The following is a 27,678-nucleotide window of genomic DNA, read 5'->3' on the forward strand; positions in this document are numbered from 1 at the left end:
ACTGTATGTCAGTATGTATTTGTGTCTGTGTGTCTATATTTATGTGCATCTGTCTCTCTGTATGTCTCTGTGTCTGCGTGTCTGTATGTTAGTATGTGTGTCTGTATGTATGTCTGTGTCCATATGTCGGTATCTGTAAGACTTTGTCTGTATGTTAGTATGTATGTGTCTGTATTTTTGTGCCTGTGTTTATATGTCAGTATGTATGTGTGTCGGTATGTATATGTGTCTGTATTTGTGTGTCTGTATGTATGTGGATCTGTACAGTGTGTGTGTGTGTGTGTGTGTGTGTATTAGGGATGTGCATTGGTCAAGATTTTACCATCAGATTTATAGGCGTTATTATTTGAATAGTATTCGGCTAAACGAAATACATGTTTTTAAATCTACCAAAAACGAGCACTATTACATAACGTGCGAAGAAGTGGGTGTAGCTCCCATACAACAATGGCTCAATATGGCCGTTCGTGTGACAGAAGTGTGAGCACGCATATGAAGGAAGCCATGTGGTAGACACGCAAAACTCGGCTACAGAACTAGAAAACAATATCTATCAACACATAACATTAAAGGAGTCTAGAGAAGCTAGTTAGCTAAGCTAGCCAGCTATACACTATTTGCTTAATTCACCATTTTCAGCATTCTAAACCTCCCTTCAGCCTAACTTAAGTAGCATTCTGTGGCCAGACAGGTAACATTCACTCAGTAAATATATTCCACCTTCCCTTGAGTTAGTTAACTTTCATCCATTTGCTAACAGTAGGCTATGCTGTATATTTCGCGTAATTCTGGGCCCCACAAAACTACTACAGCTTTGACTGACGATCATCGTAAACAACAAACACATCATATGTAAAAATTGGAGACTGGAATTAAAATGTTAATAGATTTTGGAAAAATAATATTCAGGTCCATTTATTTCAACCAAAAAAATACATCCAGTTGCGCTCAAAGGTTTGCATACCCTGGCAGAAATTGTAACATTTTGGCAGTGATTTTGAAAATGTGACTGATCACGCAAAAAAGGATAATGATCATATGAAGCCATTTATTGTCACATAATAAAGACTATTTAAATCATAATGATAACAGAAATCACCCAAATGACCCTGATCAAAAGTTTACATACCCTTGAATGTTTGGCCTTGTTACAGACACACAAAGTGACACACACACAGGTCAATGAGTTTGTTAGCTTTCACATAAATGCCCTGAGCAAGCTAGATACTGAGCCATGAGGAGCAGAAAAGAACTGTCAAAAGACCTGCATAACAAGGCCATGGAACATTATAAAGATGGAAAAGGATATAAAAAGATATCCAAAGCCTTGCAAACGCAGTCAGTACTGTTCAATCACTTATTAAGAACTGGATAATTCAAGAATCTCTTGATACCAAGCCAAGATCAGGTAAAAAAGATTTCAGCCAAAACTGCCAGAGGAATTGATTGGGATCCAAGGAAAAACCCACAGGAAAAACCCACAGAAATACAGGCTGCTCTGGAAAAAGACGGTGTGGTTGTTTCAAGGAGCACAATATGACAATACTTGAACAAAAATGAGCTGCATGATTGAGTGGACAGAAAGAAGCCTTTACTGTGCCAGTGCCACAAAAAAGGCCAGTAACAATATGCCCGACATCACCTTGACACGCATCACAGCTTCCGGCACACTGTAATTTGGAGTGACGAGACCAAATTAGAGCTTTATGGTCACAACCATAAGCGCTATGTTTGGAGAGGGCTCAACAAGGCCTATAGTGAACAGAATACCATCCCCACTGTGATACATGGTGGTGGCTCACTGATGTTTTGGGGGTGTGTGAGCTCTTAAGGCACAGGGAATCTGGTGAAATTGATGGCATGATGAATGCAGCATGTTGTCAGAAAATACTGGCAGACAATTAGCATTCTTCTGCACGAAATCTGCGCATGGGACACTCTTGGACTTTCCAGCACGACAATGACACTGTGACGACTGCGCCCTCTGCTGCCTCTCCTCCCCCTGCAGCAGACAGGCTCCAGCGTTCGACGTCACCGGCCTTCTGACACCACCGTCCATCTCATTATGCATTTCACCTGTGTCTCGTCTAGTGCACCTGTTCCTCATCCTCATCATTCCCCCCAGTATATATGTTCCCTCTGCTTCCCCTGTCTTTGTGTGTTATTGTCTCACTTTGAAAAGAGCATTGTTAAGCTTCACCTTTTGTCGCTACAAATATAAAACACAGCAAAAACGAACCGTTTCGCTCTCCTGCTCTTCCTTTTCAGTCGAAGCCTGACAGACCCTAGGCACAAGGCCAAGTTGACCCTCCAGTGGTTACAGCAGAAAAAGGTGAAGGTTCTGGAGTGGCCATCACAGTCTCCTGACCTTAATATCATTGAGCCACTCTGGGGAAATCTCAAACGTGCAGTTCATGCAAGATGACCAAAAACTTTGCATGACCTGAAGGCATTTGGCCAAGACGATGGGAAACTACACTACCTGTAAGAATTCGGGGACTCATAGACAACTATTACAAAAGACTGGATCCTGTCATTGATGCTAAAGGGGGCAATACACAGCATTAAGAACTAAGGGTATGCAGACTTTTGAACAGGGGTCAGTTCATTTTTTTCTTTGTTGCCATGTTTTGTTTTATGATTGTGCCATTTTGTTATGACCTACAGTTTAATGTGAATCCCATCAAAAATAAAAGACATGTTTTAACTACTCACTCATATTTTCTTTAGAAATGGTACATATATTAATATTTTTTTAATATATGTCCTATTTACTGGGGGTAAAATGGAATACACCCACAAGTATTTGAATACTAAATTAAGGTAAAATTTTATTTTGAGAGTCACAAGTGTGCCTGTAGATCTACAGATTGTCTACTGACTATCTGTAACACTTTACCTATCTATATCCTAACCCTAACCTTTATTCTACCCTTAAGCTTAACCCTTACCCTAAACCTTATTCTAAACCTGACCCTAACCTTAGCAAGCAGTTGTTTATCAACTAATAGTTTGTTTAAAGTTTGTTGAAAGTATGTTGATAGTATCACTATCTATAGAAACATAGGCGGAAATCCCGGGGGGGACGGGGACGTGGGGGACCCCCCCATCCTGAGGAAAACTATGATCCCCCCCCAATATATAATTATAAACATAACTATGTAATTTCAGTTATATGAATAAGACACAATAAAAGCATGTGTGCAATTGTGACCTCCCCGCCCCTTTGTATCACAATGGTATGATCCACTGCCACCCCCAGCCCTCAGCAGTGGCACATCCTGCAGGTACAGTGCATGTGTGGGAATCTGACCGTCTGAGTCTGTCGTTGGTGGTTGACTTTAAGTAAGTTGTTCAAACAAAGGATATGTTAGACATTCCTTCACTTCTACCACACCACACTATACAATAAAACACATTTCTAACCATCGCCAGCCTTCATTTTCTCTGCATTGAATTACAGGTCAGTCTTTATGTTAGCTGATGTTTCCTAGCATGCTTTCCTAGCAATAACATCAACCAGCTTTTGCAGCTGTTTGAATTTGAGTTAATGTGAGAAGCTTGCAGTGACGTGTTTGTAGTCTTCCTTACCTGGCAAGGTGACAGTGTCTACCGTCTGAAAGGCACTCAAAGCACGTCGCTAACGTGAGGCTAATCCAGTAAATTTGTTTTATGTTGGTAGGGTTCAGACACAATAGCTGAATTTGAAGAGATATAGTAACAAGCAAACAAATGGTGCAAACTAAATCAGTATTAAAGCCTTACTTTTGGTGTCCCCCTAAAAAAATGCTCTTGAGAAAGTTTCATGTAATTGTCCCCTCCAAACTTTATATCAGATTTTTGCCCTTGAGCCTCTCTTAACAAAGTGTAACCTAAATTAATTTAGGGTATTCAAATATTTGACAATCTGTGCCCATTCCTAATGTGTATATGTCTGTACATCTGTTTGTACGTGTGTCTGTGTCTGTGTGTGTGGGTCTGTATGTGTCCGTGTCTGTATGTATGTGTGTGTCTGTATCTGTCTGTCTGTATTTGTGCATGTGTGTGTCTGTATGCGTCTGTGTCTCTATGTCTGTCTGTCTTTATGTGTGTGTCTCTGCGTGTTTGAGAGAAGAGCTGACAGAAGCGATGCCTGATGTCCTTTTAAACTCAGAGAGGATGGACAGGCGCAGCCTTGGCCATGCCCTCAAAACTCTCTCAACACCCCCCCCCCGCCCCACCACCCCCACCCACATCCCCGACCCCTACTGTCTCTGCCCCCCCCCCACCGCTAATCCCACAAGATCCCTCTCCACACCACCCCCAGCGCTGACACACAGAGGGGCTGGCGGTCTGCCAGACATGTCCAAGCGCTGGGAATTAGAGCCATTTCAGTGATCAAAGATGAAAACAACAATTGTGTCCTTGCTCTGCGCAGGGAGGAATGCGTGAAGGGGACACAGCACACGGGAGGGAAAAAAAAATGTTTTACACGGAGGAGCGATCCTGTTTGCGTCGACTACACGCGAGGAAACCGGTGCACGCCAACAGAAATTCCTTCACAAACACAACAGCATCGTTACGTTCTTAATTGGAGTTTTTCCTCTTTCTTCATCATTGCAGTGGTTGACAGGGTTGTTGATGTGATTTTAATTAATCCAATTAGCTGGCAGTTTAGTGTTTACTATCCTTATTTGTTTGTTTATGCCTGTCCTACAGACGTGCAAATACCTGGGTCATGCTTTAATTTGTCTTTCGGCTTCAATATGCAGAGGCAGGAAGCAAGTCGGCTAGAAACACACTGCTTTATTTTAGAAGAGCAAACGCAAATCTCGGGCCACATTTGTGTCAGGTATTTAGCCACTCTCATGAGCAACACGGACGGGTGCAGGGCTGACTCTGGGGTGTCTGTGCTTCACGTTATGTATGTACTGATTTAAAGACGACGGCATAGAAGATGCAACAATTTGTGTCAGTAAACAATTCAAATCTTGTTTGCCCTAGACCAGGCCGCCAGAGGAGGTCGTTAGCAAGATAAGAAAGGCAGTAGCCTAGTGGTTAAAGCTGATAACCAAAAGGTTGCTAGGTCGAATCCCTGAGCCATTCGTATGAAAAAAAACTTGTTTGGTCTCCGAGCAAAGGCTCACAAGTCATTGCTGAAAAGTAATCCCATGGTGAAATACTTAGCTGTTCCGTCTTCAACTGGCCAGGGATTGTGTATATTAGGCTTAATCTAACCATGAGTGTCATACATACCAAATTGGTGCTCTGACGTTAGTCTCCCACTAGCACTGTGCTAGTTACACCTTGTAGTTACACCTTGGAACCACCATGTCTGCTTTGTAGGCAAAAGTCATTAAGACATCTGCAAAACCCATTATTGAAATGTGCTCTTCTGGTCATTAACAACAATGTCATTTTTATTATCAATATTCATTTATTTGTATTTATATTTTCTGTAACTGTGGGTTGGGCAAACATCATTGTTGTTTGTCTATGGTGTTTTCGAGGGTCTTGATAGTAGCTTATATCTGACACTGAGATATCTTCTGCCCTCAGGGGTATTACTAGTGTCATACTAGCTAAACCTAGTTATGATCTTCAGTTGGAACGCAGGCTGTTTAACAAGCTGTGTTAGCTAGTGAGGAGGAAGACACCATTCAATGAGTTCCTTCACTGATATAACTTCATATCCATGGCCTTAGGAAAGTATTCAGACCCTTTACATTTCTCCACGTTTGGTTGTGTCACAGAGTACATTTATAATTGATTGATTGTATTTTTAATAGCTAGCAGAGGCACACTGGAGAAGCTGTGATCACTGCTAAAGGCCCTTCTAAAAAGTACTGACTAAAGAGTCTGAATGTACATGAGGTATTTCAGTTTTATGTCCAAAAATGCTTTGTTTTGACATTACTGGGTATTGTGTGTAGATTGATGGATTTAAAAATAAATAAATGTAGCCTATAACACAACACAACGTGGAGAGTTAAGGTGTCCAAACACTTCGCAAAGGCACTGTATTTAAATTGACAGAGCTACCTACACACCCACACGTAAATATACAACACTCGCACACATCTCCACCCACCCACTCACGTCAACACGCGCCAGGCACACTTTCATTTTATCTACAACTGCTGCCCAAACCATCACCACCAGCAACTAAGGATTGGACAAGGAGCTGAGCCTCTCGCTCGCTCTCTCTCCCAGGCTCCCGGCGTTATCGATCTGACAGTTGTCAAATTGCCTTCCGGCTCGGTATGCAGACGTGCTCTTCTAACGGCCTATGAAACATGACTTGTTGACAAACCGGCCATATTCCGGGGTGCTTTGTGCCGATGTCGGTGCCTGACAGGCCGGCTCAGCAAACCTCCGACAGGATCGTGACATAAATCAAATTAGTGTGGTCGTAAATCAATCCGCTAACCTTGGCTGGACGTTCAGTCAACACGACACATACCTCCAGTCGGCTCCAGTGGCCACGCACTCAACGCTGAAAGCGGGTGCAAAGTACTAAAAGTTCATTTCAATCCTATAGAAGGAAAGCCTGCAATTTTAGGTGATTAAACCCCCTGACCTACGTGGTATTTTGGTAAATGTTTCCATCAGAGGAAAGCATTGTCTAACTTGAGCGACTGTAGTTTTAGACTTGAAAATGTTCGTGTACATGCGGCCTAGCTAGCAAATAATTTAAAAAAAATGTGCTACACTGTGCAGTTCTGAGCATGAAACTCATAAAGGCAGTGGTGTCATAATCCTTCTCTAGCAGTGGCAGACAATGCTCGTTTGAAGATGCCTCCCATGCATTTTTAAACGCCCCCCGCACAAATGGCATTATTCAATGTATTGCTGGGAGTGCTATGATAGAAATATGGCACAGATACAGGCTGCTGCTGTTCCCCGAAGCCTCATTAAAAATGAAAAGAAACAATGACAAAAAGTGCAGTAAGTAAATAAATATATAAACAAATGTGTATACAAATAAATTGTGTGTGTGTGTGTAATATATATATATATATATATATATATATATATATATATATATATATTGTATATACAGTATATACATACGGCCAAATCACAGCAGTCTAATTAGCAGGGGCTGCAGCCGCACAGCATCTAAGTGAGTGTGTGTGCATGTGTGTAAACGTACTTGAATCAGATAAGGACAGGCAACACAGGTGTGTGTGTGTGTTTCTCACACTGGCTTTCTGTCTGACCTTAATAGCCACCCCCACTCATCAGAGAGTAGGGATTGTAGCTGTTGGACCTTCCCATCTCTTCGCCACCGTGTCTAGTTATTATGTCTTGTTATTGTGCAATGCATGCTCCCGGTGTCTATATGACTGAACTGATATGTCATGGAAAAGCACTGCAAAAACAGAACTTTTAGGAATACACTCATTGGTACTTGAAGAATAATTTCTTGAAGCATAATTTCCATGCAGATTCTATAGTCTTAGGGTAATTATTTATTACTTCCTTGCTGTTACCCGAATTTCACCAGGTCAGATGACTGGGAGAATGTTCTTATTTGCAGCAAAGATATTAAGGCAACTGCTTAGAGGTTAACTAAGTTTAACTGCCTAGCTCAGGGACCATATAGCAGCCTTTTCACAATGCCGGTTCAGGGATTTGATTTATCTGTTGGTTACTGGTCCGTTTCTCTAATGCTGTACTACCTGCTGCCTGTCCTACTAAAACATGAACCCAGCCATTAATGAATTATTCTTATTATATTAGTACATTTGTTATTAAACGGTCATCCATCCTGCAGCTGTAGCTCCTGTTATAGGAGGACCATCCACCTACATACAAACACACACTGAGGCACTGAGTGATGTAACAGTGGTGTCTGGGAACAGCAGGGGGGATCTGTCTCGCTGCTGAGTGCAAACATTTTTCAAATGAAATGTGCCACCCTGAGGTGACGGACTGCAAAATCAAAGGGTCACCAAATCATCGCTTGTATTTGAGTCACGTCCGGGGGAACGACACAAGAGAAACAGAGCAATAAGAGAAGGAATATGTCTTCCAGTATCTCCCAGCACCAAGGCACCCTATAACACCCCACCAAGAAGAATGCATATTGAGACGTCGACATGGAGGAGTAACCAAATAAAATACCGTCAGAGAAAACATCTAATAGGGCTGATTATGTATGTGCACGGATGGCTTTACAACAGGCTCGCAACAAACACAAGAGTTACATCCGGTTCAGCCCATTGGAAGCCTCTTCATAAGACAAAACCGAAGCACATCGCTAATAGCCTACAACACTAATCCTTTAATTTCCTAGCTAGCTACTTTAGTAACATAATTTCATCACAATTAATTTGTTTTATTGAAGTAAGAAATGCCTTGTATATGCTCAACTGTCCCAGAACAACGCAGTGATCAGTGATTGGGTGCTCAAGACACCTGGGGATTGTGTACTGGTGGATGACTGGTTGAAGACAATGCCAAGGAATTTATCATGACAGACTGTTCTAACAGACATTCTCTGACAAAATGTATTTTGGAAAGTCAATTAAAGTATGCTGACGCATAACAAATACTACCACAAGATATGTTGGGGTCAAACAGAACAAGCCATGTAGTGTTTCACATTGTTGTTATTAAAAGTTACACATACAGTACATACAGTGGGGAGAACAAGTATTTGATACACTGCCGATTTTGCAGGTTTTCACACTTACAAAGCATGTAGAAGTCTGTCATTTTTATGATAGGTACTCTTCAACTGTGAGTGACGGAATCTAAAACAAAAATTCATGATTTTTAACTAATTATTTTTCATTTTATTGCATGACATAAGTAAAAAGCAGAACTTAATATTTGGTACAGAAACCTTTGTTTGCAATTACAGAGATCATGCATTTCCTGTAGTTCTTGACCAGGTTTGCACACACTGCAGCAGGGGCAGACCTTCTCCAGATCATTCAGGTTTTGGGGCTGCTTCTTGGCAATTCAGACTTTCAGCTCCCTCCAAAGATTTTCTATTGGGTTCAGGTCTGGAGACTGGCTAGGCCACTCCAGGACCTTGAGATGCTTCTTATGGAGCCACTCCTTAGTTGCCCTGACTGTGTGTTTCGGGTTGTTGTCATGCTGGAAGACCCCGCCACGACCCATCTTCAATGATCTTACTGAGAGAAGGAGGTTGTTGGCCAAAATCTTGCGATACATGGCCCCATCCATCCTCCCCTCAATACGGTGCAGTCGTTCTGTCCCCTTTGCAGAAAATCATCCCCAAAGAATTATGTTTCCACCTCCATGCTTCATGGTTGGGATGGTGTTCTTGGGGTTGTACTCATCCTTCTTCTTCCTCCAAACACAGCGAGTTGAGTTTAGACCAAAAAGCTCTATTTTTGTCTCATCAGACCACATGACCTTCTCCCATTCCTCCTCTGGATCATCCAGATGGTCATTGGCAAACTTCAGACGGACCTGGACATGCGCCGGATTGAGCAGGGGGACCCTTTATTCCAATGACGGCGTAGTGTGTTACTCTTTTTTTTCTTTGAGACTGTGGTCCCAGCTCTCTTCATGTCATTGACCAGGTCCTGCCGTGTAATTCAGGTCCTACCATTGTGCCATTGTGAAGACTACAATGATAAGTCCCATCGCGCGGGAACCGCACGGAACCCAGCTATCACCCGCTGTAATGCATCAAGGGATTTCAGTGGAATACAGTTACCATTGACAGCTCATAACCAAAACTTCCCAATACTGACAAACACCAGTACAGTTGGAGAACTCGCCGAGTGGCCAACAACGACCATGGCAGGCTTCACTGAGTCATCGTGGGGTTGAGCAGGGGGAATCCTCCTTGGGGGAATAACGGCTCGCTGCGAGACCTTCAGTCTACATTCAAGGTTGAAGGTAAAATAATGAAATAAGAACAGGCCGGTGATTAACAGAGCAGCTGTCCGCCTGTTGTTGCCGATACTCGGGCCTCAGGAGGGAATTTTTCATAGCCCTAGGGACACGCGACTCACAGGCTATTTCCGCCTTCCTTGAAGTGTGTTTGTGCGCGTGTTTTCTGCGTGCACGCTCTGATGTGGCGGCCTGTGTTGACAAAAGTGTCTGGGAGCTCTGCTGCAGCTCCGTGTCACTGTTCTCTATCGAAAGACCCAGGGGAACCAAACTAATGTTGCACCTCTTCATCCCAACACTGCTTCATGGAGAAGGATTTTCTGGCTGGTCTTCAGAGGGGCTAGTCTTCAGTGCAGAATGGCTACTCTTCCAGTAATGTGACCACTAATTAAGCTAAACCCAACCACACACATAAACGTCATTGTTGTTGGATGATGTTCATGAGTGATTAATAAATGCCTGGTTTTGTCTAAGCACAATAAATACCACACGATGGTGTCAGTGTCAATCAAAAAAAATTATTAAACCTTCACCAAACTGCCTCTCCACCACAGATGAGAACGGAAGCTTTGGATTAGTCCTCAAAACCCCTTTTTGAGTGAATGTCATCAGTTTTGCACAGCAAATGCCCTTGAGTCTTAAATCTGGCATAGGGTTTACCTAGAGGAAGCTTTTTATAGTGACAGCGTGCATGGGAATAGATAAGGCTGTGTGGAAAACTCAATCCGCCCGGCCTCCCTGCCAAATGTCATGTTCTTGAGACCCATTTCTTGAACATTAACACTGCCTATGATCTCAACGGCCTGAGATTCCTCTCAGCACATCAAAGACTCTGAGTGTTTCTTTTGATTTTCCTCGCTATCGTTCCAGTGCCGCGTTTAGGCTCTAGAACAGGGGAAGGCAAATCTGCTGCCATTTGGGGAGACGTTGATGTTTGTTGGAGCCCAAAACTGTAACAATTACATATTATATGAATTACATATATCCATTGTTTAACGCAAAATTTCCCACGACTAGTGAAAAAAAAAGATGAAATAAGAATAATTGTATTATTTCACTAAAGACACAATCATGATCTTATTTGATTTCAACAAATACTTGTAGTGGATTTTCCTGGATTTTCCCCCTCTATAAAACCCTGACCAGCATCTCAGAGCATCTGCTTGATGTCCTGGTCCCGCAATACATAAATAACTTGCCATTATGAAAATTTGACATTTGGCGCCACAGACTGCATCCCAGTGTCAGACTACACCTTGATGGTAAATATGTGACTTCACGATGTAAAACTCTGCGTCTTTCTTCTACTAATTCCCGGACAAATACATCATCCAGTCAAAGTCTTGGAAACTACAGTACGAGTATGTGTGTGTTGTGGATTGACCCTTCAAGGCTGGTTACAAAGCACTGCTGTTTTGTCCTCCCTCTGCCAAAACACACTGCTGCACATCCCTCCATCAACGTCACATCATTCCACGTCCCCATCATGACCCTTTGCTGTGACAGGGTCCATGTCCAATCTGTTGTACCTTTCAAAGCAGCAACCACTTTACATATAGAGACAATACAAACTGCCCAGGCAGATGAGCCTTCTTAAAGAGACGCTGCGCAGGGTGTGGACTTCAAATAGTTTTGGTATGCAATTCATTTACACAGTTGTAGAGAGTGCAAATGTCTTGTCAGCACAATTACAAGGTGAAACGGAGTACAGTAACATTCTGTCAGGTGGGATTACAGCCCCAAATTGGACTGTGCTTTTAATGTACAACATCAAACTGGGTCCGAGGTAGGTAGGGTGACATCATTCCGTTATCCTATAATATTGTCTTAAGTCATGGTCACATTGTGTAAACATGACCTGGTGGTCTAGTGTTGTTCTGAGGGTCACTGTCCAGTCGTCTTAGGAGACGAGCCTCTTCACATCGCGGTGTCGTCATGAGTGAAACGCAACCTGCCCTTGCGCAGGATGACAACCAGCTGACCGGGAACGATTTCAAAGCCACATAACTACATCTTCATGACATTCCATGACATTCTACTGTGTAATGGGTTCAGCATCGCTCTTCCAGCAACGATGAGACACACAACATACCCTAGCCCCCCCACCCACTCTGGGCTTGTTTATATTATGCTACAGTTCCCGAGACATAGCGAAGAAAGTCTCCAGATCTGGCGTTTTATCCTGTCTCTCCCAGTGTGAACAGGCTCTTTGTTCTTCTCCGCATGCAAACCTTCAGGGTCCTGTGAGATTCACAGAGTTGAGACGGATCCCGACCATCGTGGGTTAAAGTTATCCTGTGTTGTTCTGACCTCTTCACCATCTCTTCCGGAGCCACACAGTGTTCATGCCACCATTTCACTGATTTAGCAGACACTCGTGTCCAGAGCAACTTATTGTGAGTACATTCATCGTATGCTAGGTTGGAAAACCACACAACCCATTAGCAACAAGTTCACTTAATTAAATGATCATTTAATTAAGTGAACAATTGCAAACATTAGTTCACAATGATGGGGCGAGACTGGAGTGGCGGGTGGGGGTGTGGGAGTGGTCCGTGGACTTATTTGAAGTGATTTTATAACATTTTTAATGGTTTAAAGAGTTTTCATGAAATGCCAGTTCACGAGCTGGTTCCCCCATTGAGCTGTATGGATGCAGACAATCCGACACGGCTGAGGGGGAGCTGGAGAGGCGGGACGGCCAAGAAGCCATTTGAGTGTTGCCTGAAAGGGTTTGAGTGTTGAAACGGCAGTTCCCCTTGCCGCTCTGTAGGCAAGCGTCAGTAGTGGAGGTTAGCTTCAACTGGAAGAAAAAGCTTCTTCAGACCTGTTCAACAGAGACTGGGAGCAGGGGATGAAACCCCGGGAAAAGGCACTTCTCTGGAGCTGGATACAAATGAGCATGTGCCAGATTCTTTACAAGAGGCCCTCTCTGGAACTCTCAATGGTCTCCTTTGCTATGCATGTATATTTGTGTCCTTCATCCAGAGCAATTTACAGGAGAAATTAGCATTAACTGTCTTGCTCAGGGAAGGAACAACACATTTTTTCACTTGGCCGGCTCAGGGATTTGATCCAGCAACATTTCACAGTTGGGGTTGAGACGCTCCAAGCACTAGGCTATCTGCCGCCCCTACGCATGTTCTACATGAAGGCTCTGCTACGGAGCGCCTGGGCAATGTATCAAAACAGCAGCATCTCCTGAGATTACTTAACCTCAAAGGGATGCAGCTCTCCTTTCTGAACGAGACAGTTCTCCTTCAAGAAGGAAACAAAAGGCTATCTTTCCAGGTCACCAAACTGAGAACATCTAATGAAGATAGCTAATAGGACCCAAGTCATTGCTATGTGACACTAGGCTATTTTGAACTGATGTTTTCCATTTTCTGAAATTTTCACCCAGAGCCCTTCCCTTTCGTGGATGGGAAGAACAAGACAGAAAAGAAAACAACACATTTAAACTCTGTTTTAATTGACTGCCTCAGGGAGTGATGTGCGCTAATTGATTTTCCTACCAATCCAAGATAGTAATACCATCCAGTGTCAGTAAATACCGCAGTCCTTCATATTGATTGGGCTAAGGCTTATGTATTAATTGGGCTAAGGCTTATGTATTGATTGGGCTAAGGCTTATGTATTGATTGGGCTAAGGCTTATGTATTGATTGGGCTAAGGCTTATGTATTGATTGGGCTAAGGCTTATGTGCTAAGGAGACAGCTCCTTCGAATGGCTGTGAACACATCATGATGAAGCGTTTATTAAATACAATCTAATTAAATCCCAGCATATGGGAGAATCCTCTTTGTGAAATTCAAAATGGCCATGAATGACCCCCCCCCCCCCCCAACAACAATTAGTGAGTTTCTACTGAACACGATTTTATCTGAGTATGTGTGATCATGCTGGTAGACACTGCTGATAAAAGAATGCATCAGCAGACCAAAAAGTCAGTCAATCTTGATAAGACAGACTCCTTCATTTGTTTCTTACCAACCTAAATAGTGTCTAGTGGCTCATGCAAATGTATTTCGCAGGACAACATGACCGAAAATGCATTAACAACAATGTAAAACTCCACGCTGTGTCTAAGTCATTGCTACTGGCTCCCGGATTCATTTTAAATGGAAAAGAAAACATATCCACTCCCTCTGATGTTCAGCTCATGATAAAAACGAGACTGTACGCTGCACTTCTCTGTGACTGAGTTGCAGAGTGTCTTTTTCAACCTTCGTACCCATATTAACTTCCCAAATAAGACTGTCCTTTAACGAACCGCAAATAGAGTCCTGCCACCTGAGTCTGAAACACCTAAAATCACACCAATGCCACAAGTGCTTAGCCTTGCTATTGTTGACTTCTCAGCAGGAAAATTAAGCAAAAGCTGGCCTCTAGTGTCCGTAGACAATCAATGTATCCCCCCCAACAAACTTAAAATGACATGGTTGAGTTATAGCTTTGGGACATAAACATTGATTTTCCTCCTTTCTCTGTGGTTCTGTCAGTAAATTAGCCTAAGATTCACTGCTGCTCAACTACTAATACCATTTATAAAACCAACAGCTATTGATCTTAACGGTTGTTCCAAATAAAGCATTGCCAGATTTAACTCTCCCCCCACAAAAGGTCTTTGAGTTTATGAAACTGTATCCTACAACACAATTTATAACAGTCATTCCATGTTGATGGGAAATCTTTTCCCTTTTCAATGATCAAACTCGTCATTTTAAAGACCACTGCATCCTTCTTACACGCAATTCCTTAGTAATAATAACAACACTATTTTAACCGAGTCGCTCATAGTAACGTGATCTGTAACACCAGAACTGGTTTCGACCCGAGCTGCTGCCATCGCCCGGGAGACAAATCCTTACTGAGTATACGCATCATTGTGAGATCATTCCTAATCAAGTGTTGCGCAACACCTTGTCAGGCGCTATTAGCACGGCCAAAAAACAATGGAAAAATTAGGTAGTCCAAACCAGAACTGTCTGCATGTGCACATCATCATATCATTTACACAAACACAGAATTTTACTTAGTGAAAAGTAGAAACCTTGGCTGCCAGATGTAGACAACACATAGGGACCAAATGCACATTTACTTATGTCGACATACGCTCCATGGATCCCTCATTTGGGAGTATCTAAATTTGTATCTGATAATATGCCAGTTCATCCCACTGTTGGCAGTCGCTGTTGAGCACAGTGATCAATCCACCAGCAGTAAGTAGAAGTTAAAAAGGAAACATAGCAGGCCACTCTCTTTATCTCATGTCTGAAATGTGGGAATTCGAACTGAACGTGACTTTGCCCAACGCGTATGAGACCCACTCATCATTGTCAACAGATACGGAATTTCTCACTGTCATTTACAGAGAACCATGTCAATAGTGACTAAAGGAGATTACAACCAAACTTCCAATGAATTAATACATTCATCTGTGTTTATCCTCATCAAAGACGCATGCATTTTGAATTTAAAGTCGGATTTAATCTCTCTTTTTTTGTGTGCATAAAATACAATTTACAAAACATTTAAATTACTTGCACATATATTTATCTAGTACTGTACTGTTATTTTTTGTTGTTTGAGAGAATTCACCTAAAATATATATTTTTTAACAGGCTGCATGACTAAGTTGGTATCATCAGTCTAATTACTGTCCCAAAGTCTGTCACTTCAAATCCGGCTTCCACTTTCACTCCCTCTCTGTCTCCTGTTTCTAACGTGTCAATCATAATTTACATAAATTAAGGTGGAATTCCAGAAAGAAAAAACGAAAACTATCCAGAAGTCTATATAAATAATCACCATTTGACTGTACGAGGCAGCATTTTATATGTACTAAATCCCCCCAAAACTGTTCTCACAACACCACACTTAGAATATTCATTCACTTTCTGTGTATCATAGCGCTTACATTAAAACACCCTCCAAACACCAGATCTCAAGGCAACTGCACTACTTTTTCATGATTTCCCTCCAGAATCATGGTGTTTCATCTTTCTATGTTGTGATAAACGGTCTAATAAGTTGATATTTCTGAACTTGCACTTATTCACGAACCCAATTTCCAGGACAATTATAGCCTACTGATGTTAATTATTATATGGACAAAATTACCGCCCGTCAATGGCATAAAGCCCAGAAAAATCCCACAACTTCATATTTGAAACAATAGTCGCAGACGGTATCATCACCACATCGCTCAACCCCGCCCAATAACTAGACGCGAATGCAACGCATGTCACAATATATTACTTGTTTCAAACATGGCAAAAAATGTAATGTAATTGACCACGGTAGACAGTGAACCTACCATTTCCAGATATGTGATTGTCCACCTCGGCGTACACAGCCGGTTTAGAAGCAGCATTAAGTTGAATATAGAGTCCCATATAATGTAACATCCCTATTATCACTCCAAATGCTCCCATGGCTTTTGTTCTTGTTTCAAGTGGGGAACAAAATCTCACATTAGGCGGAGAACGTAAATTAAATAATATCCGAATCCGTCCCGGATGACAGCCCTTTCCGAAATACAAAACAGCCCCCCGACAAAAAGTGTTGACTAATCTGCTCGATATTACAAGGACTATTGGTTCCTGGCGCGTCGACAAGCAAGCATCCCCTGCTGAGGCGGACGGAGAAAGGTACGGAGACAAGTGCAGCGGCTTGCAGAGAAAGTAAATTACGCGGATGGATACACAATAATGACACTGTCATTAACTTTTACAGGTTTTATTTAGGGATCTGGGGTCTCTGTTTAAACACCGTATTTTCTAAATAATCATTATGAAATAATGCAACAATATAGTCATAGCCCATGTTTCCTTAGCTCCAAATATACATAGTTTACCAAGTAGGCCAACTATTGTTTTGTTAGGGGGGGTTCTGGTTATTTATCATTACCCCTTTTTTTGTTTATAATGACAAACAAAAATGCTGTAAAACATCTTGAATTGGTTAAAATTGTGATCCTAAAACCTTAAGGTCCAAATGGACAAGTCATTTTAATTTTGCAGGCGCTTGCCCTGATAGACCCCAGGGGCCTCAGACCCAAAAAGTTCCCCGTTTGCACATTTGTGTCCCCATCCCACTGCTTGACACAGCCCTGATACAGTGGTTTGGACAACTCTCTAACTCAATTCAAATTGTTTTTGCTTGGTGTGCCACGACAATGCTATAATACCAAAGAAAACAGCAGTCTCTCTGGGACACATGATCCACTCAACAGGTTGAAGAAACATAAGAATCAGCCTTTTTAAAATAAAATAACGTTAACTAATTGCATTAGACTTACAATGTTCATATCCTGTTGCAATTCTGATCATTTTAAAGAGTTCTGAGGGCACATTTTATCAAATCTTTCTCCCAGAACTTGTGGGCCAGTCTCTGTCTGCTACCATGAGTGTATAGGATGTCACATGACCACATAATCTAAGGACAGCGTGAATATAGGACGACATATGACCACATACTCTAAGGACAGCGTGAATAAACAGGACATCACATGACCACATACTCTAAGGACAGCGTGAATATTCAGGACGTCACATGACCACATACTCTAAGTGAATACCAGTTCCTATTGATTCCTACATGGCTCAAATCAAAGAGCAACATATGACTGTACAATTTTGGGCATCTTAACTGGTCTTAGTTATATGCTGGCTGTCGAGCGGCTCGCCAAGTACAATTAAGGAGTACATTTCACACATCCCTATGTGCTACATTTTACCCCTGAAAGTTCTCAAATGACCCCAGCGTTGAGCCGAACCCTATAGTTCATCCAAGTCACTAAGGCACAAAAGTACAGCAAACTCGACTGTCCCACTCAAACGTCTTAAGCGGTCCCTCCACACAGCATTTGTCTGTTGAGGAGCGTAACATGGAAACTTTAGGTAGAGCAGTGCATGTTGAGGAGCGTAACATGGAAACTTTAGGTAGAGCAGTGCATGTTGAGGAGCGTAGCATGGAAACTTTAGGTAGAGCAGTGCATGTTGAGGAGCGTAGCATGGAAACTTTAGGTAGAGCAGTGCATGTTGAGGAGCGTAGCATGGAAACTTTAGGTAGAGCAGTGCATGTTGAGGAGCGTAGCATGGAAACTTTAGGTAGAGCAGTGCATGTGTGACATTTACTGGCTGGGCCAGGCCCACCGTCGCTCCACTTGACATTCCCATCATGCGCCAACACAGACACTTGCGCGGTATGCTTGCCAAAAACACTTCGGTGGGACCTCTCTGGGGTGGGTCCTTGCCCCCCCACCCCCATGCCTGGAGGACAATGCCGCTGTGCCACATTGCACGCGGTGGGTATCACCTGGTCTATCCTGTCAGTGGTCTGTTTTTAACTTTCTCTCTCTTCACTTTTGTTAGGGAAATGCCGGCAACCAGCCAACTGAGATACATGGAAATCATGGCACGTTGCGATTTATTTTTCAGTCAGTTTATGTGTCTGCAAAATCTCCCCGAATGAAAACTGAGGGATCCAAAAGCATTTAAAAAGCACCGCTCTCTGGATTTAATTCAATTAAATTTCTGACGACGGGATCTTGTCATTCTCAGCCACGCAGCTGACGGCTTCGGCAACGGTTCAATTCAGGCTGTCCTTTTCTGAACCACCGGAGGAATGCGTTGGATAACCTGCTGTCATCATAATTAACACAGGGCATTACAGCATTATTAACCCAGGACTCTGCGCTACAGCTGTTAGCCTAGCCGTGCGCGCCGTCCTAAGGGGCTCATATTGGCATGCAGAGAGCTCGCTGGCCGTTAATGGACATCAAGAAGGAAATGATGCCCTTGAATTTTAATGGTTGAGCTGGCTGGCTCCTATTCATAAGTGTGGTTGAACACCCGCACGGGGTATTAATAAAGCAGCACGCGGCCCTCGTTCATCATACTGAATGAGACGCCGGTCCGGTACGCTGGACCGCACCAAAATCTAGAAATGTGAATCCGGATTCTGCCCATGTGCAGGCGAATCCACAGTTTCTGGTGTTATAAAACCAAGTTTTCTGTGGCTGAGAGAACTACTAAAGCAAACATAAGGCTCTGACCTTCTGACTTGGGTTCCAGCCACACACAACACTGAGCCTTGTACAGGCTTGGGGTACATCTGGAATGAAATGAACGACCCAAACTCAAATGTGGCCCACATTTTCTGTCTCTCAAGACCTCTGCTGCCTGTGCTACCAGACCTGGTGCTGCAGTTGTACAGGTGTTTTTTTGAGGAATTGACAAAGAAAACACATCAACCCGCTGCTAGACCTAACAAGACTTTGGCTTTAATTGGCTTTATGTCTGGTTTGTCAAGGGAGAGTTTGGCCTCACTTGATATGCAGACCTTGCACTCATTTGTTTTGCTTGGGAGTGTAATTAATTATCATTACAAGTAAGCGGGACTATTGCTTCTGTTCACAAAGACCAAGGCTACAGCAGACCATTTACGTCAAACCCGAAAATATTTATTATCTCTGAATAAATGTACAGGCGTATTTGAATATCTCCTTTGAAGAGAAGTCAGACATGCTTTCAAGGCTTTAAAAAGCAGTTAACCTTTAGAATTTTAGAACCTTGAGAAAAAAAAACTAATTTTGACTTTGTGTCAGGTCCGAAAGAAGCTCACACTGGGTCTGTTCTCCTTCCTAGGAGTCCCGCTCTTCTCAGCTCTCCCAGGAGGTGTCAGCTCCAGGCTACAGCTGGGGGGAGCCGTGGGGAGAAGTGAAGCTGATGTATGCAGACATGAGAAGCTGAGAACGACAGAACACCTGCCTGGCAGCCCTGAGCTCCACACCTCCCACGCTAAGTGCTTGAGACAGCCCATCCAGAGATGAGGTAGTGATGTGTGTGTGTGTGTGTGTGTGTGTATGTGCGTACGTATGTGTGTAGGTGTGAAGAACTGGAAGAATTACAAAGCACTCTCTGCTTTTCCTTGGTCTTTCAGCTTGGAATGTATTAAGTGTTTGATACATAGATATTGTAGTCGGAGCATTTTGTGCAGGACCCTGGACATTTAGGACATTTATATGGATGGTTAACGTTCCAGACCGGTCCATTAACAACAAAAAATGATTATTCGATAGAAATGACCATCAAGTTCTCTAAACCATTTCTGCTTATCAGTATATCATTGGGAAGAAGGCTGGAGTCAGGATTATATTTGTGGGATTACCAATCGATCCCTAAGCAAAATGGTGACATTGTTAAAAGAAACAAAAAAATAAATTGACTGCTTTTTCAAAGACAGTTTTCAGTATTCATAGGCTACGCAAAAATGGTAATTTGTAACACTCTTTGCAGAGTAAGCATTTTCTCAGGGCTTAAAGTTATTGCATCTGTTGATGTTCCAGGTCTTGGGAAGTAGCCGTTAGTCTTGAAAATGGCTGCTTTCCAGTGTACCAGAGTACCTTGTTTACCTCATCCACCATTTTAATGCTGTTAGAGAAAAAAATGCTCCCATGCGCCTTGAGATCTCAACGCATTCATGAATATTAAACCACGCTTTCGGGAAAACAAATAACCAGATCTTCACTGCGCAAGGTAGCAGCTTAAATCTGGGCAAAGCTGTTTGCATGCTCAATCGTTTCCAAAGTTTTCAGGCTGGTTTCAGGGAGGTCTTGCTAGCCTTTACACACACCAGAAGGATTTAGCTCCGGAGGCATGTAAATCCCGGGCTTCATTTTCTTCGTTGGCTAGGACTCTTTTGCATGTAAACGATATGGCTCCAAATTGTTGGCTGTGAGTCTAAAGGTTGGAGTGGGAAATGTAGCTTTGCACAGGTAAGGACAAAGGCAGTCTGGGACCAGAAATGGGCTCTGCCATGTCTGACATACAAGCCCTTTTCTCCCCTTGAGCCCTTCACAGCCTGAAGATCATCATATTGCTTAAGAAAACCAAGTTAAACAGGCCCAACTGGCAAATAAAAATACTGTCCCCTCTTGCATTTGCTCGAAATGCCAGATGTTTAGTCTTTCCCTGAGCGAGGACTTGCAGGGATGACACTTCGAGGATACAATTTCTCTGGTTCAGCAAGAGACTGAAACAGAAAGGTAAATGTGTGGAAACACTTTTGCCTTGTTTGCTCTTTCAGAACTTGGGAGGGAAGTTAGAGGTACAATATTAGGAAAGTGAAGGAACATTGTTTTAAAGGCCCAAATCCTTTACCATTTTTCTCCTCTAACAATATAATTCTATGGCAAGCTACAACAGTCTGGTAAAATCATTCAGTCGTATTGATTATAGGGCTCCATTGCTATGAATCCTCGATAGACTTTATGTATTTTGTACAGCAGGGCCATCTATCTTACTGATCATCAGGCTGTGTCATCCGCGGGATTGCTGTCCTGGTTACGCTGATGCATTTGCCAACACACCCTCTAAATAATGTTATATCGTAACAGAAGTTCTCAACAGGAGAAATACTTTTTTTTTCTTTCTTCACACACCAACAGTTCCATCAATTTTCAGTCAGCCACTGCTCAGGCCAGCCCCCTCTTCTGTCTCCACCTGTCATCTGGCTGACCGTCCAGGAAAAATTATATGATGGCGAAACCTCGCCGCCATTTCCTGGTTCACTGATTACGGCTTCCTGCACCAGTAGACCTTTCGCTGTTCATTTCCAGGGCAATTTCAACCCGCTGCCTCAGAGAGCGGAGATGTCAGGCAACCACCCAGCAGCTGGAGGTTCTGAACATTAACTTGCTGTAGCGTATGCTGCCTTCCTCCCAGGGGCTAATGTGGCTTGACAGAGACATTAAATGAATATGGATACGGCTACGAGGAGAGGCCATTGGTAGTGATAAACGCAAAGCATGTGACACGCATCGGGCGTGACGTCTCTTGCTGTTCGGGGGGGTGGGGGGGGGGGGGGGTAATATTATGCATCACAAATTGACACTCCGTCACGTCAACCACATTGAAGAGGCGTGCATGCTTGTGTCGCTCTTCATGTGAATGGTCATGGACGCCCCCATTCAACCGTGGCCATCCTCGGGCGGTGCCTCCCTTTTGCATTTGGCACCGGGTTTGGACGGACGGATGTGTCGCCGTCAGCAGCCAGAGAGACAGCCGTGGTCTGAGGCCGGACGCACATTACGGTGGTGACTGAGGCACCTGGGTGAGTTAGACTTCAAGTAAATGAGTTGTTTACACACCGCCGGGCTTGATTACTGCACTTAATACACACTTAATGACTCTGCGATCAATGGGGCTTCGCAAGCATCCATTTAAAATCCCTTCTTTGTGGATCGTCAGTGCGTAAGAGCATTCAATGGAGATGTGGACCAGCACTTAAAGGCCTATTTGCGTTATTAGTACATGCAGTGTTAACCCACCATCATTAGAGGAAGTGTTTTGCACAGAAGGCAATGTAATCTTCCACTGCGCCTCCGCTTTCACCAGCCTGCACTTTCTATCTGCAACCCCCTTTTATCCTGGGCATCTTGCCCTTCTTTCTTCCTCATTTTTACTTCTGCTTGTCTGTCTTTTTTGTCGCAATTTCCATTTTCACATTTTCCTCAGCCTCCCACTAGTTAAATCCTTGTTCTGGCTAACCTGCCTGAAAACTATTTCTAGGCAAACGTTACAATGGAACAGCACTTCCATACAACCAGAAGGAGAGAATATTTTGTAAAAAAAAACCTCCCCTCATCAATTACCTCCAACTTGCCATTTCAGCTTCCTGCAATGCCTCTGTCTTTCATTTCTTTTTCTCTGCAGATCATTACTCCTCACTGCTCTTCACAATCCCCTGGTTCAACCAAGTGAATGTATACTTAACCACATACTCCGTCAAAGACATTCCCTCTTCCATTTAGCCCAGAACAGGCCTCGTTCCAAGAAGAAGAAAAAAAAATCTGTGCATCTAGCGATAACACCAGCAACAACCTTTGTAAGTATGCAAATTGACATTCGAGGGATTGAAGTTATTCAAATAGCTTTGGCAGCTAGAGAGGCAGACTCCAAACAAGATGTTCAGCCTGTTTTGGGATGATGAAGGGCGAGGGGAGGGGAAGAGACAGAGATGGAATATCTTTGCCCGGGGCCACCTAAAAGCACCACCGACCTTACTGAAAGATAAGTGGTGTCAGGAGTGGAAACATGGCTGTACTGGTCAAATCGATAACAGCTGGTGTAATACATCCAATCTTGCGGCGCAATTGAAACACAAAATTTCATCGCTCTCCTAAAACCCTTAAAAGGAGTCCAACTGGAAGTTGCCATCGTCGTGACGAAAAGCTGACTGACTGTAAGAGAGGAGTCTTAACACTGCTGTCGGCCAAGACCCGAAGAGCACAGGCTCTGTTCCATTGGCGCCGCTTCACTCTTCCAACAGATGGGTTTTTATTACACTGTTTCATGTTCAGTGGTGCCAGACTCGCCCAATGAACTGGCATCCTCTCTAACACCCCCCCAGCCAACCGCTCAGTGGATTCATGTGTCTTTGGGAAAACAAGGCCTTGTTGTGATGTGCCGAGCTGTAAATAAAAAGAAGAAGAACAGTAATCTCACCAGAGGACATGGGTACTGTAGGTATGTCTCAGCTGTGTAAAGAAAAACCAAAAGTGAAATAGAAAACACAGATGTAGAGGCCCGTTCGCTAAAAATGTGGATTAACTTTGTGAATCATAATTCATGGTTAATCCTTTTTTTTTAAGTAAAGATGGTGGCCAACTCCTGTATGTAATCAGGACTCCTATGTGAGTCAAATAGTAGTTAATTCAACAAACATCTTCTTCATTTTTTTGTGGTATAATATTGTGAATAGCAACCTGCTGTACTGTATGTCGTTTTTTGTTGCGCTTGCTGACCAATATCACCCTATATTATTGTGCTGAAGACTACGAGTTATTCGCTAGTGTAAAAATAGTGACTGACGGAGTCTGGCTCCGGTGATCTATCCAATGTCTGACTTTATCTGGATGTGGGCGATCCTAATGTAGGTGATCTATCCTGTGTCTGACATCATCTGGATGTGGGCGGTCCTAATGCGCAACTGTGGCTGAGGGCAAAAGCAGACAGCCAAGAGACATGAGAAAACATGAACAGATAGAGTCTTTACTGTCCACCCACTCAAGGCTCTTCTCAATCAGTCATACTATCTGATCCCAGAGCATTTAGAAAAATGCCTTATCTAGGAGATTCGTCACTTATCCAGGAAGCCACACACCAGCACGTGCACAAACACACACACACACACAAAGCATGGATTGTGTGTGTGTTGTTGTACAAGTGCAGAATGTTTTTTTTTTACATGTCGCTGTCTAGGTGCCGAAATGACAGTCTCTTCTGTCTTGGCTGGCTTTGTAATCCAATGCAGCTCCTCTACGTTGTAGAGCTGGCAGCGATAGACCCACTCGGGACAGTTTGTCCACATCTGGCTGCCATCCCTGACAGGAACATGGCACTTGGCATTTCTGAGGGCCCATAATTGCTCTTCCAGAGCTTCTGTGGGACACAGCACTTTCTCTTCGGGAAGAAAGTACAAGGTTGCCAAGTTCATAATGTGGGGAAAGCCCCAGGTACATTCTCATTGTAGCCAAACCTCTACCCATACATGAATGCATAACTGGGAGTCATTAAATATAATTTTTTCATGTGCAGCTCTTGTGTGGTATTTAATAAAAGTGACTTTAAAAGATTAAAGTCAGTATGATGCTGTATGGTGGTGTATTTATTTTTAATTGGTATAATGCCGGTTTTGACATTAGATGATAATAATATGTGGGCTACATCAACACATTTTTATGAAGCTGTATTGTACGTTTTTATTATGTTTTCAAGTCTGTGAGATTGCAATGGAGAAGATTATAAGATAGAGCTTGAACAAAGAACACATTAAATTGCTCTATTGTATTTGACTAGCTTAATGGATTGAAATGGTATCACAATCTATGCTAAGTAGATCTACTGAGACCAGACTCAACTAATACATTCAGAGCTTCATTCCATTATAGGAACATTTATATTGTAAGAAAATAATCTGTCTTGTATTTTAAAACCCAAATCTATAACAATAACATTTAGAACAAAAGCAATTCCATGATGCTAAAACATAAAATCAGAATGTTTTACGAACACACCAGAATAACAAGTTATTCAACAGTAGACACAAGTCAGAATATGTACAAAATAAAACCATAATGATCATGAAATAGAATGAAAGATGAGAGGTAAAACAATCAATAAATCAGTCACTCACATTCATTTCTGATTGCCAGATAATTATTTTCAGTGATGACCTGAAGGTTGAGACAGTCTCTCTCATGGATAAACTTTTATCACACCACAAACAATTTTCAGTGTGGGGAAAGTCATCCCTCCAGCTGTTTGGAAATACCTATGAACACTAAGGAGGCTTGCATACCATCGATTACATTTTGATATTTACTGTAGAAATAATTTAGAAAGGTAGGTAAGAGCAAATCCATGTACTGTAATCTGTAAGTACAATTATATACTTTTTTGGATCTAGTTAAGGTAATGTTAGAAAACAGAGTTCATGGCCCAGAGCGTTGTTTTGTTTGAGTTTAAAAGTAGAAACAGTTTTGCCATCAACTTCCTTGCGTCACAATCACAGGCTTCCAGGTCGATAATATTGTGGCTTTTCCATGATTCGTCCGAAAGGAACTGCTGTGTTTCATCTGTATTGCAATGAAAAAGTATACAGGGTTTCCGAATTGTTTCAACCAAGAGGTAGCATACACAGAGAGTACTGTGAAAACAGAAGCGGCTTTGAAATGGAACCTTGAGAAAATGAAACTCACCTTTGATTTATCAGACGACAGACCATCCACAGAGACAGACTGATAACGTTCTGATAGGCAGGTTCTAAATCAGACAAGTGCTTATCCATGTAAACCAGTTTGGTTTTCCAATCATTCCAGGGTCATTTAGATCAAGAAGTAAAAGGACAGAATGTCTGACACTATTAAAAGGTTACTTACCGACTTTTGAAGAGTAATACAAGTCCATAGAAATGTATCCTTCTCATTGTAAGGCTGTGAAAATGAATGATTTAAGCTCATTGAAGGTACCATACTGCAATTGTGATTTTATGTAAAACAGTCCCTTGAATGACATTATTCTCATGGCTAACTACCACACATTTGAACAAGGTATTCATGAGTTTACCTTGACTGACGTTTTTCGTTCAGCAGGATTCAGTCTGTTACTGCATAATTGAAGAAAATCCAGCAATAGCCATTTCCTGATCAGGCCCATCCCACTCGTCAATGTCGGGTCGGACAGCTCTCGTAGCCCGTCTGCTGGATCGATGGTGACCTAATAGAGTTCCAGGGGCCTGCCTACGCAGCCTATAATGTTTTTGACATGGCAGATATTTTGTTAGACAATACATTGTCTTCGCTGTTAATATATAGTGATACATTCATTCTACAAGGAGCTTTCCGGTATTTCTGGAATGTCAAATATGCATTAGGTGGTGCACTTTTGGTGCAAATAAAGTTACACAGATATGAACCTCCAAAAACGGTCTTCTTTGTCTTGGGTTGATTCGGTGGTCTGTGGTCAGCCTTCTAAATGGTATCTGAGGTTTTCTGTCACAGTTCTGTCATGTCACTACTGTACGTGGAGTAAAGTAATGTTCAAGCAGCCCCAGCTGCAGCATTGGCTAACATTAGCGCCCTTCAGCCCTACAAAATGTTGGTACGACTCATATGCAACGTCGATAGGCCACCTGCATTACGATCAACGCTCGCAAGATCCACTCTCCGTGATTGGGGCATCTGTCTTGAGGATTTCCTGGCAAGACCCATCGATTGTTTTTGCCAGGTGAAAGAGCAATTCCCTGGAAATGTGAATAGCACTGTGCACATTTTTCGGAGTCCCTTTTAGGCTCAATAGCCCCACTTTACCAACCAGCGGCCATAAATACCGCACTGTCACTATGGGCAAAATTTCAGTCAGGCCAGTCAGACCAAGTTAACGATCAGTGATTAGCAGTTTATTGACTGTAGTTGCCTTGGAGGCAAGGTATCTAAGATTGCAGTAGGTAGTTCTGTCTTGAAATGTGCTCTATTAACAGTATTTTTCCATTGCTGACAGACGTCGAGAGGGTCTGCTTGCTAGGGTGATTGCTAAGGCAAACACCACCAGGGTTAGCTGTTCTCCACCTAGATCAAGGCACACACACAATACCAAGGCTAGGGGCGCACACCGCTTAGCTGGAAGTCCGCCTAATGCCCCGCTGTCTGGGCTGCTCTTAATGTCAAGGCTAGTGGAGTTAGGCCCCTGTCTATATTGCCAGATGAAAGAAGAGTGCCCTTTAGTTTGAATAGACTTCATCACTCTTCAGTAGGTCAGGGTTGGCTTCTTTGTCAGTTTTCAACAGGAGATTGAGTTTTGCGAGCGGGCTGTAGATCACTGTCCCTCACTAGGAAGGGGCCAGAGACAATGATCATTTGACGACATGGTCTTATTAGCTAAAGTACACGTTGTACGTTGTGACGGATGCCTGCCGACTGTTTTAACATGACACTGTGGGTGCCACACGATAGACACCTCAGCATTGTCTGCACAGCCTCCAAAACGGACAGTTTTACACTTCACCCGCAGCAACCTCAGACAGACACCTCTCTGTGGCCCTTGTGCCCAAACTGTGTATGAGCGCCGGATGATTCTTTTCTGTATTTGAATTCTCTGGGTTTTGCTTTGCCAATGACTACAGTGTTTTTAATTTGTTAGTGCTACTAATGGAAATCTTATAGTCAATCAATCAAATTTATAAAGCCCTTTTTACAACAGCAGTTGTCACAAAGTGCTTTTACAAAAACACCCGGCCTTAAACCCCAAGGA

The 27,678-nt window shown here is 42.8% G+C and overlaps 1 protein-coding gene across 2 annotated transcripts in view; it reads right to left on the reverse strand.

The window, feature by feature from the left end:
• Positions 1-16,501, reverse strand: part of LOC105016736 (V-set and transmembrane domain-containing protein 2-like protein) — a 28,820-nt gene extending 12,319 nt beyond the window's left edge. The window contains exon 1 of one of the 2 annotated variants that reach the window (XM_013138126.3): positions 16,179-16,501. In XM_013138126.3, coding sequence (XP_012993580.1) covers positions 16,179-16,296 — 118 coding nt within the window. In that variant the 5' untranslated portion in view covers positions 16,297-16,501. Of the gene's footprint in view, positions 1-5,235; positions 5,299-16,178 lie in introns of those variants that run through there. The other variant, XM_013138127.3, reaches the window with a different exon arrangement.
• Between the last annotated feature and the right edge of the window lie 11,177 nt (positions 16,502-27,678).

The sequence above is a fragment of the Esox lucius genome, chromosome 17 (assembly GCF_011004845.1).
Source record: "Esox lucius isolate fEsoLuc1 chromosome 17, fEsoLuc1.pri, whole genome shotgun sequence".
In the NCBI taxonomy this organism is placed as follows: Eukaryota; Metazoa; Chordata; class Actinopteri; order Esociformes; family Esocidae; genus Esox; species Esox lucius.